Raw genomic sequence first — 12,574 nt, 5'->3', positions numbered from 1 at the left:
TCTGTTGTGAGTCAGCTGACCTGAACTGAGATGACTGCCATAGCTGGCCTCAGCACCCTGGACTAGAAAGGGGGATGGGGTGGAGGGGGGGGGGGAAAAAGAGAAGGGGGAACCATCAACCACATTTCGCATTCCTAAACGCTACTAAAAATGTGCTTGGGTAGTCATTAGGTGCAGACACAAGTTGGGATCATCTGGGAAGTGCACCCCCTCCCCCAATGTCTAGGGTGACAAGGTGAAGAAAGGACACAGTATCAGACAGCACGCAGGGAACCAAACCACAGCAAGAAATGATTTTTTTAAAAAACAAAGAGGGGAGGAAAAAAGGAGAACTCAAGTCTACTGTTTTTGAATTAGTAACTGGCTGTATGTCAATCTATACTGTTATGTTGTTCCAATAGTTTGCATCTTTTCCATAAAGACTTATTACAGCCGATGGACTGAAAGATGTGCAACAATATGCAATGCAGCATGTATTGTTAGCCTCATTCATGGATCATATTCAGCAAAATCCCACTGGTCTCTTAACACTTTGTTCACACTGTTTGATTCCATTCAAGCTCAGAAGCCATTACACTTTACAAGTCATGACACAAAGCTTCAAAATCTAAACCGAGTTTTTAATTTCCAAAAAACACATGGAGGCAGGAAAAAAGATAAAACATTCAGGCATATAGATTCGCTGGAGAGATCTTTTATATATTGACTCTGTGTAAACATCCTCAATGTTCACTTCCCTCAACTTAAAATCTTCAGCCAATTAAACTTGCAAGAAGCTATGGCAAAGGCCCATGTACTTTTCCCACAGGTTTACAGTGACAGTGAACTTAAAACATCTGGCAATGATTTGCTCACGGGTGATTATAACTACTTCATAAAAATCATTTAACAATATCCAACTTGTGGTGCAAAGCTTTAAGTTTATTGAAACAATTAAACACTAAACAAGAAACAGGTTTTGAAATCCAAGGTCAGATACATTTTTGAAATCTATAGAATTCACATTTAGAGCACTTTCTCCACTCTGTTACAACACACTCTGTTGAAAAACTACTGGAGCTTAGTTGTCTTACCCTGTTCCTGCGCCCCCCCCGCCCAAACCCCTACACCCACGCCCATTATATTTCAGGGCACTTGGAGCTCACCTTGTTAACAAAGTCTTAGCAATACAAACCACATTAACAGGAAGGCCGAAACCATTTCAAAAATGTATTTTGCAACGTGTTTCTTCAATCGGAACCGAGAGGTCACGGTATATTAGACCTGTCGGAATCTACAATGATTTTTTTTTAAAATCTGGGTATGGGGCTAGGAACTACGGTAAACTTGTTTGGTTTTAGATGGAACAATGAAGGAGGAAAGGGTTTTGCAGGGAAATGAATTTCTGCAAGCTATGGTCTCGGAGGCAGAGCAGAGACTATGTTCAAGCTCCGGCACACACAGCTACGGAGCACAGAAACATAAGCTCACACTGGCAGTCTTCATGATGCTGACATAATTATTCTCAAGCATCATTGAGGAGAGAAGGGGACATTTGGGAGGTAGAAAAATATAGGGGGAAACATGTCCGGATGGCACCAAGGTAAAAGTGACACAGGTGTAGACTATGTCTATACTTGGATCCACAATTAACAATAATGAACCTTGGAGACTAGAAGAGGGGCTATGAAAATAATTGGGAAGGGTATGAATATATATTCCACATTAGCCTTGCATATTTTGTTCTGGGTTAGACAAGGTCACCGGCCAACGGCAGCAAGTGTATGAGTGCATAGAAACATAGTAACATAAAAAATAGGTGCAGGAATAGGCCAATCTGCCCTTCGAGCCTGCACCACCATTCAATATGATCATGGCTGATCATGCATCTTCAGTCCCCCATTCCTGCTTTCTCTTCATACCCCTTCATCGCTTTAGCCGCAAGGGCCACATCTAACTCCCTTTTGAATATATCGAACGAACTGGCCTCAACAACTTTCTGTGGTAGAGAATTCCACAGGTTCACAATTCTCTGAGTGAAGAAGTTTCTCCTCATCTCAGTCCTAAATGGTTTACCCCTTATCCTTAGACTGTGACCCCTGGTTCTGGACTTCCTCAACATCGGGAACATTCTTCCTGCATCTAATCTGTCCAATCCCGTCAGAATTTTATATGTTTCTATGAGATCCCCTCTCATTCTTCTAAATTCCAGTGAATAAAAGCCTAGTCGATCCAGTCTTTCTTCATATGTCAGTCCTGCAATCCTGGGAATCAGTCTGGTGGAACCTGCACTCCCTCAACAGCAAGAATGTCCTTCCTCAGATTAGGAGACCAAAACTGAACACAATATTCCAGGTGAGGCCTCATTAAGGCCCGGTACAATTGCAGTGAGACCTCCCTGCTCTATACTCAAATCCGCTAGCTATGAAGGCCAACATGCCACTTGCCTTCCTCACCGCCTGCTATACCTGCATGCCAACTTTCAATGACTGATGTACCATGACATCCAGGTCTCGCTGAACCTCCATTTCCTAATCTGCCGCCATTCAGATAATATTCTGCCTTCGTGTTTTTGCCACCAAAGTGGATAACCTCACATTTATCCACATTATACTGCATCTGCCATGCGCTTGCCCACTCACCTAACCTGTCCAAGTCACCCTGCAGTGTCTTAGCATCCTTCTCACAGCTCACACCGCCACCCAGCTTAGTGTCATCTGCAAACTTGGAGATATTACATTCAATTCCCTCATCGAAATCATTGATATATATTGTAAATAGCTGGGGTCCCAGCACTGAGCCCTGCGGCACCCCACAAGTCACTGCCTGCCATTCTGAAAAGGACCCGTTTATCCCGACTCTCTGCTTCCTGTCTGCCAACCAGTTCTCTATCCACGTCAGTACATTACCCCCAATACCATGCGCTTTGATTCTGTACACCAATCTCTTGTGTGGGACCTTGTCAAAAGCCTTTTGAAAGTCCAAATACACCACATCCACTGGTTCTCCCTTGTCCACTTAATTATTTACATCCTCAAAAAAATTCTAGAAGAATTGTCAAGCAGAATTTCCCTTTCATAAATCCATGCTGACTTGGACCAATCTCGTCACTGCTTTCCAAATGTGCTGCTATTTCATCTTTAATAATTGATTCCAACATTTTTCCCACTACTGATGTCAGGCTAACCGGTCTATAATTACCCGTTTTCTCTCTCCCTCCTTTCTTAAAGTGGTGTTACATTAGCCACCCTCCAGTCCATTGGAACAGATCCAGAATCGATAGACTGTTGGAAAATGATCACCAATGCATCCACTATTTCTAGGGCTACTTCCTTAAGTACTCTGGAAAGCAGACTATCATGCCCCGGGGATTTATCGGCCTTCAATCCCATCAATTTCCCACCTAATAAGGATTTCCTTCAGTTCCTCCTTCTCACTACCCCTCGGTCCCCTAGTATTTCCGGAAGGTTATTTGTGTCTTCCTTCATGAAGACAGAACCAAAATATTTGTTTAACTGGTCTGCCCTTTCTTTGTTCCCCATTATAAATTCACCTGAATCTGACTGCAAGGGACCTACGTTTGTCTTCACTAATCTTTTTCTCTTCACATATCCATAGAAGCTTTTGTAGTCAGTTTTTATGTTCCCAACAAGCTTCCTCTCATAATCTATTTTCCCCCTCCTAATTAAACCCTTCGTCCTTCTCTGCTGTATTACAAAATTCTCCCAGTTCTCAGGTTTGCTGCTTTTTCTGGCCAATTTATATGCCTCTTCCTTGGACTTAACACTATCTTTAATTTCCCTTATTAGCCACGGTTGAGCCACCTTCCATGTTTTATTTTTACTCTAGTGATGTACAATTGTTCACAGTTAAGCAATGTGCCCAGGGAGGTGCCACTAAGTTTACGGTCCTGGCCCTCCAAACTGTGGTCCAGAGTCCGTATCGACTATGCAGGCCCATTTTTGGGAAAAATGTTCTTAGTGGTTGTAGATGCGTACTCCAAATGGATTGAATATGTGACAATGTCAGCAAGCACCTCCGCTGCCACCATTGAAAGCCTACGGGCCATGTTTGCCACGCACGGCCTGCCTAATGTCCTTATAAAAGTGACAATGGGCCGTGCTTTACCAGTGCTGAGTTCAAAGAGATCATGACCCGCAATAGGATCAAACATGTCACATCTGCCCCGTTTAAACCAGCGTCCAATGGTCAGGCAGAACGAGCAGTTCAAACAGTCAAGCAGAGCTTGAAAAGGGTAACTGAAGGCTCACTGTAGACTCGCTTATCCCGAGTCCTGCTAAGTTACTGCACAAGACCCCACTCGCTCACTGGGGCTCTCCTGCTGAACTGCTCATGAAAAGGGCACTTCAGACAGGGCTCTCGTTAGTACATCCTGATCTACACAAACAGGTAGAGAGCAGGTGGCTTCGACAGAATACATATCATGATCACGCAAATGTGTCACGCGAAATTGAGATAAATGATGCTCTATTTGTGTTGAACTATGGACAAGGTCCCAAGTGGCTTCTTGGAACTGTTTTGGCCAGAGGGGAGTAGGGTGTTTGTGGTCAAGCTCTCAAATGGACTCAACTGCAGGAAACACTTGGACCAAACCAAACTCAGATTTACAGACTATCCAGAACAACCCACAATAGACTCCACCTTTTTCGACCCTCCAAGACACGCACAAGTGGCAACTGACCCAGCGGTTGACCACAAAGCAGAACCCATCACCCGCAGCAGCCCAGCGAGGGCCCAATAAAAGACTCACCTAAACCAGCATTTGCACCGAGAAGATCAACCAGGAAAAGGAAGGCCCCAGATCGACTCACGTTGTAAATAGTTACACTATTGACTTTCGGGGGGGGCAGAGTGTTATGTATGTAAACCTGTAAATACCATGTCTAACCACCAGAGGGCTTATCCCCTGGAGTCCCAAGGGATCCCACAATCCCTTGTGAGCACCTGTATATAAGGAGGCCTCACAGGCTGGAGAGGCACTCTGATCTGTAATAAAGGACTAAGGTCACACCTTACTTTGAGCTTGCAGTATCTAGTCTGACTCTTTATTCAAGACATAACAAAAACTGTACACAATATTCAAGGAACCTGTACATTGGTGAAATTGACTGCTGTGGAGAAAATAAGTCTTTCCAAAGAATGGCACTAGTAACAGAAACCTCTATCAAAAGTGGGAAAAATATATAGTAACTACAGGACTTTGTACTACAGAATATGCAACTCAAGACAAGCAAGTACCAAGTGAGGAGATCTTACCTAAACAAAAATATAAATCCACACCCAAGTGTAAATTCACTTAGGCTTGAATAAAGTACAGCTTGGTCCCTGCAGATCTGCCTCATCACAAATGTTTTATGAAATCTGTTACATTTTGCAAATTCATTTTACACAAGTATATGTTTTTACACAATGAAGATTTGAAAACTTTCAGAATTTACCCATGGCCATAATTAGCTAAAGAAAAAGTTAACAATATACTTGTTAACCAGTAAAACTCAAAAAAACTGATGAACAGGTTCAAACTGACAACTCAAAAAACATACAATTCAAAAAACACTGTCTTGCATAAAAGCTATGTGACCAAGGACACAGTTTCAAGACAACAGAATAGGTTAAATTTATTTGTATTATGTTGGATATCAGGATTTTTATTGACGATTTGGAATGACATTTTCCAATTCAATATGTTGCCTGTGAAAACTGAAACCCAGTAGCCTCACACATATGAAAAGTAGTTACAGTTGAAGTGCAGTGGGACATGAACTGGGCATGACTTAAGCTGCAGCTATACCCAATACACTCGTTCAGTTGCATTATGGTGGTGGGGCATGAGGGGAGGAGGCTGAGGGGAAGTATATAAAAATCATGAGTTGCAAACTGTTAACTTTTTCGATGAATTGAGAATGTTTTCACTCGCACCCATTCACACTGCTCGTGTGGCAATTACTAAAATAGCTTTTCTGGCTCTGGATGACTTGTATGGGATACTGGTGATTCTGCCAGGTTGGGGGTAGGGGGGGTTGGGGGGGTTGTAGGCAACATGAAATGGTGCACAATTTTAACCCTGACTGTCAGCCAGAATTCTCCAATTCATGGTGCGGGGATGTGCCGGTTGGGCCAGATAAATGAAGGCACACCACCAATTTACGGAGAGTGAGGCAGGCGAGGGCTGTCGGGGGATGGATTATCAGAGCCATTTTGGGAGAATCAAGTAAACCAAGCCCGCAGACATATTTAGAAACAGGACAGGATAGCGAGTGTACCTAGCCCTTGGGGCAGAGAGAGAGAGAGAGAGAGAGAGAGAGAGAGGACAGTTATCATTCTATCCATGTCCCCAGAACCTGGTACACTCACAGTTCTGTGTTGTCCCTAACTGCATCCAAAGGCCTGGTTCACTCGGCCTTTGGCCAAAGACTAATAATTTATAATTCTGGAAACCTTCACCTGCACTACTCTCTCCTCCACTCCAAAAGGCTGCTCCTGCCTCAAGGGTTTGAAGGATTCTAGCTGCCTGTCAATGTTTGTCATTTTAAAACGGAGACCAGTGCTAGCTTGTGCTACCAATTTATCTGAGAATCAGCCAGAGGCAGAAAAATTATTTTAGGAGACACCACACAAGGAGTGACAAAGCTGGCTGTCTGTTCAAAAATAAACTATATTTACTGTATTTCAATGTGTCTGTATTCAGATGGTACAATATTTTATTAAAATTATTTCAGCATCTGCACTTTGTTTCAGCTACGTGACTACTAAATGAAGCACAGGTCTTACAAAAAAAATGAAAGTCATGGACAAGAAAAGGACAGTTGTCCTACTAAAGCATGTCCTTCTGGAATTCTAACTGAATATCCGTTTAACTATATTTTGAACACACTTAACGTTCCTACTGCCTTGCCCAGATCATTCTGGACATTTATCGGCCTTTACATCTTTGATAGTCATCTGATTTAAATTTACTTTTCAGAAGTACTTATGACCTATGACCCTGCAAGGTGAGCATTATTTTAACGTAAGATTCTGATCTTAACTAAACCATTTAAAAAGAATGCTGAAGAATTTCCTAGAATGATCGTCAGCAACATTTGCCTCAGCTACCAAACTTAAGCCCTTCATAACACATGCAGTTGAAAACTGAACATGGTGAGCTACTTGCTGCCTGTGGATTTAAAAAACTCCTAAAAACTGTTGGCAATTTATCTGACAATATGGATTCTTGTAACATAGAATCATAGAAAGATTCTAACACGGAAGGCAGCCATTTGGCCAGTCACACCTGTGCTGACTCTTGGCTAGTCCAATCTCCTGCCCTTTGGAACTTGTCACAAAGATGCAGACACCATCCCATTGAATTATGGCATACACACGCATGGTTCCAATCAGCATCTAAAAAAGGAAAACAGTATCACTTCTAATAACCTGGTAGTTTACTAAGCAGCATTAAAAAAAAACTGTCAGTCACATAAATACCCTGCTTAGAACATAAAAAAGAATTGTATTTTATTTTCATGAACATGAGGGGTCTGGACAGAATAGCGAGAGAGAGAGAGAAACTGTTCCCATTGGCAGAAGGCTCAAGAACCAGAGGACACAGATTTAAAGTGATTGGCAGAACAACCAAAGATGATGCAAGAAAAAAACTTTTTTTTTTTAAAAACACAGCAAGTGGGTAAGATGTGGAATGCACTGCCTGAAAAGGTGGTGGAGGCAGACTCCATTTCATCTTTCAAAAGGGAGTTGGATAAATATCTGGAGCTCGGCTACAGGGGAAAGGGCAGGAGATTGGACGAGCCGAGAGTCAGCACAGGCTTGACTGGCCGAACGGCTTTCTTCTGTGTTGTAACTGTTCTATGATTCGATGTGTTACAAGAATCCATATTGTAAGATAAATCACCAACAGTTTTTAGGAGCTTTTTAAATCTACAGGCAACTAGAATTTTTTTGTACATTACATAACTACGAGACAGCCAATAATGAAATGCAGAACAAAATTTAATTTGTGCTTCAAATGAGGATTGTAAATGTTCTCGCAGGTTATATACCATCAGACTCCTCATCTGTGTAACGATCTCATAATTCACTCCTACACATTATAAGCAGGTTTTACCCATACAAATATCAAATCAGGACACCACTTCACACAGAATACCAGGAATATTTTTAAAATCAGCACTACTTGTTTTTACTGGGGAGTGGAAAGAAAGCATTAGAAATTTGAATTAGACACTGAACAATTCACTGCGAGGAGCTGTTTATCACCATAGCAACCATACAAATTCTAAAACTGCAATGTGGGGAAAAAATATTGTCATTACAACGCTTTTTTGTGAAACGACAAAGCAAAGATTAACATCTCCTACATTATTAGTGGGACACTGGAGTATTCCGCATAATTCATAAATTCCCCTTTTACCCACCACAACAACCCAATTTAATTCGTAACAGCCACAGACACGAGCTGAGCTTCTACATTGTATTGATTTGCAGTTTCACCCAGCCGGGGGGGAACACAGTCAGTCCATGATTTGCATTGGAACAGAAAGGAGAGGACATTTATCTGCTTTCCCTTTTTCTCTGGTGCTGTATTTTGGAAAAGAAAATACTAACGAGGCCAGGAAACTCCACAAACAAAATATATACAGCCTCAAGTTCAAACACTGCAACTCTCAATCTCACAGGTTATAAACTTCACGTGACAACCTGTTACTTACATTCCACGATCATATGATCACCTCTGCAATCATTAAATATTTGCACGACCAGAAAGCACCCAATAGTAAACTCAACCGGTAGTAAATTCTACCTTCTGAGTAACCTTTGTGCTTTCGCTTGAACTATTAAATAAAAGGCCTCTTGTGAGCAAAAAAAAATGCTAAAGCAAATCCACCCAACAGCACACCCACTGGAAGCAAGACAGGTGGATCTGAGGCAAAGCGGGATGTGGTAACTAAATATGATCTTTGCCTGGTTCACCTGCTTGGAGTGTTACAAGTTTGCAGCAGCAACAAAGAAAAAACCAGCCAGCAACTCACTTAATGAAATAGCTGGCGCCGTCTTCACTGAACCCTTCCTCCCATCCTCGAGGTAGATCTGTAAATAAAGAGATTGAGGGAGAGAGAGAGAGAGAGAGAGAGAGTTCCCAGTCAGAGGCTGAAACTTTATGTTTGCGCCCGTCTCAATTGCAACCACAAAAAAAATAATCTATACAAATAGGAACTGGCCACTTTTTTAAAAAGTTAGTAAAGTCTCGCTCGACCCACCTGATCGGATCATATGGCCGGAGTTGACAGGTTCGGCAGTTCGTGGATGTAACCAAGTGGTGGTTCGTGTTTGATCGCTGCGGGAAACAAAACAAAGGGAGAGTCTCACACACAAATAAAATAGTGATTTTTTTTTAAAAAAGTAAATCATTGAGCGTTTGAAAGCGACAAGACTGTGTGAAAGTTGCTCCGGGTAAACGTACTCAATGAAAAAGATCCGACCATCTCCGCAGACGCCGTAAGACCAGTGAGCAGGTAGCGTCTCCCGCCTCAATCCGGCCGCCATGATCCTGGCATGAAACACTGCCTCCGGTCTCTCAATGGTCTGCCGGATTATCGGCCCGCGATCAAGGACGCGCCGCGGGGTTAAAGGAGCAGCTCGGGCTTTGTGTCCGCCGACGCAAAATAACAATTCCACACCCCAAAAAAAATCTCAATCCCTTTAAAAGAGGAGCGAGCGCCGATTAACACGTCAGCTGCCAGGGTGGTGGGGGGAGAGAGAAGGAGGTGGGAACGTGCACTGATAACAAGCAGCTATGCAACAATCACTCATTATGCACCCATTCTGCAATGTTTAGTATTGCATACCTGTTACTGGATACATTGCATCAAATAAATCATCCCATTCTTTAATCAGATTGCACATCAAATTCATTTGCCAACCTCTACTGCAAATTATAACAGAATGGATATTGATTTTTTTTTGGGGGGGGGGGTGCTATATAGCTGAGCATTATTTATTGAGAAGTTTGCCAATGCCACAACGGTTAGTCCTCTTGCATAATGGTTGAAGGGCCATTTGTTCAGAAGGTTGCTCACCGTAAGGTTGCCAGCACTCCAGGATAGTACTACAGTCTCCAGGAATGGAAGATTAATCTCCTGAACACTGCTCCAAGCAACCCTGGAAAAAAAAAATAAAGGGGACATTATTAAAAAAAAAAATATTTGAACACTTTTTTTGTTTATTAGTTGTAAATTATTAGAGATTGGGAGGCTGTTTAGGTAGGTAGGTAGGGCGGGAGGCCACGTGATGAAGCCTCGAGGAATATGGCCACTCCCCAACCACGTGAGCCTTTCAGTATGCCCCGACAGTGCTTGACACATCCAAAAATTTGAACCTGCCCCCACAGCCTTTGCCCGTGAAGAAGAGTGCCACTGGCTGTGAGGCACCAGCACAGTGACTGAGAAACTGGCAGCAGCAAGGCCAGTGTCACAAAATATACTGGCCCCATAATACATACTGACAAATCCTTCAGGTAAAATTAAACTATCCAATTCAATAAAATCATTTAATTTTCAATGTAATTTTTATTTAAAATGAAACTGCCTCAACTATTGACAGTATTTATTATCATCATCGTCATAGGCAGTCCCTCGGAGTCGAGGATGACTTGTTTCCACTCTAAAAGTGAATTCTCCGGTGACTGAGGAGTCCAATGCGGGAATTACAGTCTCTGTCACAGGTAGGACAGACCGTGGTTGAAGGAAAGAGTGGTCGGGGAGGCTGGGCTGATGCACGCTCCTTCCGCTGTCTATGCTTGGTTTCTGTTTGTTGTTGGTGATGGGACTCGAGTTGCTCAGCGCCCTCACGGATGCTATTCCTGCACTTTGGGCGGTTGTGGGCCAGGGATTCCCAGGAGTCGGTGTGGATGTTGCACTTTGTCAAGGAGGCTTTGAGGGTGTCCCTGAAGCATTTCCTCTTTCCACCTGGGGCTCGCTTGCCGTGTTGAGGTTCCAGATAGAGTGCTTGCTTTGTGAGTCTCGTGTCGGGCATGCAGACAATGTGGCCTGGCCAATGGAGTTGATCGAGCGTGGTCAATGCTTCGATGCTGGGGATGTTGGCCTGAGCGAGAACACTGACGTTGGTGCGTCAGTCCTGCTAATGGATTTGCAGGATCTTGCGGAGGCAGCACTGGTGGTACTTCTCCAGTGCTTTGAGGTGTCTGCTGTATATAATCCATGTCTCTGAGCCATATAGGAGGGCGTGTATCACTAGTGCCCTGTAGACCATGAGCTTGGTGCCAGAATAGAGGTCCTGGTCTTCAAACACTCTCTTCCTCAGGCAACCGAAGGCTGCACTGGTACACTGAAGGCGGTGTTGGACCTCGTCGTCAATGTCTGCTCTTGCTGACAGTAAGTTCCCGAGGTATGGAAAATGGACTACGTCGTGGATTTTGATAATCGGGGGGGCAGTGCTGTGTGGCGGGGTCAGGTTGGTAGAGGACTTTTGTCTTATGGATGTTTAGCATAAGGCCCAAGCTCTCGTACGCCTCGATGAAGGTGTTGACGATGGCTTGAAGTTCGGCGTCCGAGTGTGCACAGACGCAAGTATCATCTGCGCACTGTAGTTCAATGACAGAGGATGGGATGACCTTAGATCTGGCCTGGAGGCGGTGGATGTTGAACAGATTCCCATCTGTTCGATAGTTTAGCTCCGCTCTGGCGGGGATCTTGTTAGGGGTGAGTTGTAGCATTGCAGCAAGGAAGATCGAAAAGAACGTTGCTTGACCCCGGTCCGGACGTGGATTGGGTCTGTGGTGGATCCATTGGTCAGGATCACTGCTAGCATGTCATCGTGGAGCAGATGGAAGATGGTGACAAACTTTTGAGAGTATCCGAAATGGAGGAGAGCGCTCCATAATCCCTCGTGGTTGACAATGTCAAAGGCCTTTGTGTGGTCAAAGAAGGCCATGTACGGGGGGGTTAATGCTGCTTCCTGCATTTCTCATAGTTGTTGCGCGGTGAAGATCATGTGGACGGAATCCGCATTGCGACTCTCAGACGAGCTCTTCAGCCACAGGAAGTAGAGGAGGAGGATTCTTCAATGATTTTCCCTGTGGCCAACAGCAGGGAGGGAGATTCCTCTGTCGTTACTGCAGTCGGACGTGTCCCCTTTTTTGAAGATGGTCACGATTACGCCGTCCCCGAGGTCTCCTGGCATGCTCTCCTCCTTCCAGGTAAGAGAAATGAGGTCAAGTATTCATGCCAAAAGAGCTTCTCCGCCATGCTTTAGTGCTTCAGCGGGAATTTCATTTGCTCCTGTTGCCTTGTTATTCTTCAGCTGATGGATGGCCTTTGCTACCTTGTGCCAGACTGGGGTTGTGCCGAGATGTTGGCGGGTAGCATGCTGCAGGATGGAGGAGTCAAGGACACTCGCGCCGAAGACAGAGTCTCGGTTAAGGAGATCTTTGAAATGCTCCTTCCAATGGGTACTGACTGCCTCTCTGTCCTTGATGAGTACCTCACCGTTGTTGGCCAGCAGTGAAGTATGGCCTTGGGTGCTTGGGCTGTAGGTGGTCTTGCCAATGCTGAAGATT

General features: G+C 44.0%; 1 protein-coding gene across 1 annotated transcript in view; it reads right to left on the bottom strand.

The window, feature by feature from the left end:
* plekha7b (pleckstrin homology domain containing, family A member 7b) overlaps window positions 1–10,138 on the bottom strand; it is a 612,799-nt gene extending 602,661 nt beyond the window's left edge. Inside the window, exons 1-3 of the mRNA XM_070899897.1 lie at window positions 10,077–10,138; window positions 9,258–9,334; window positions 9,030–9,087 (exon numbers count right to left, since the gene is read on the bottom strand). Of these exons, the coding sequence (XP_070755998.1) occupies window positions 9,030–9,087; window positions 9,258–9,270 (71 nt within the window). The 5' untranslated portion in view covers window positions 9,271–9,334; window positions 10,077–10,138. The remainder of the gene's footprint in view (window positions 1–9,029; window positions 9,088–9,257; window positions 9,335–10,076) is intronic.
* Window positions 10,139–12,574: the final 2,436 nt, after the last annotated feature.

Source organism: Pristiophorus japonicus, chromosome 14 (assembly GCF_044704955.1).
Source record: "Pristiophorus japonicus isolate sPriJap1 chromosome 14, sPriJap1.hap1, whole genome shotgun sequence".
Lineage (NCBI taxonomy): Eukaryota > Metazoa > Chordata > Chondrichthyes > Pristiophoridae > Pristiophorus > Pristiophorus japonicus.
The sequence above is the reverse complement of the archived record's forward strand: the minus strand, read 5'-3'. Positions and strand labels throughout refer to the sequence as shown.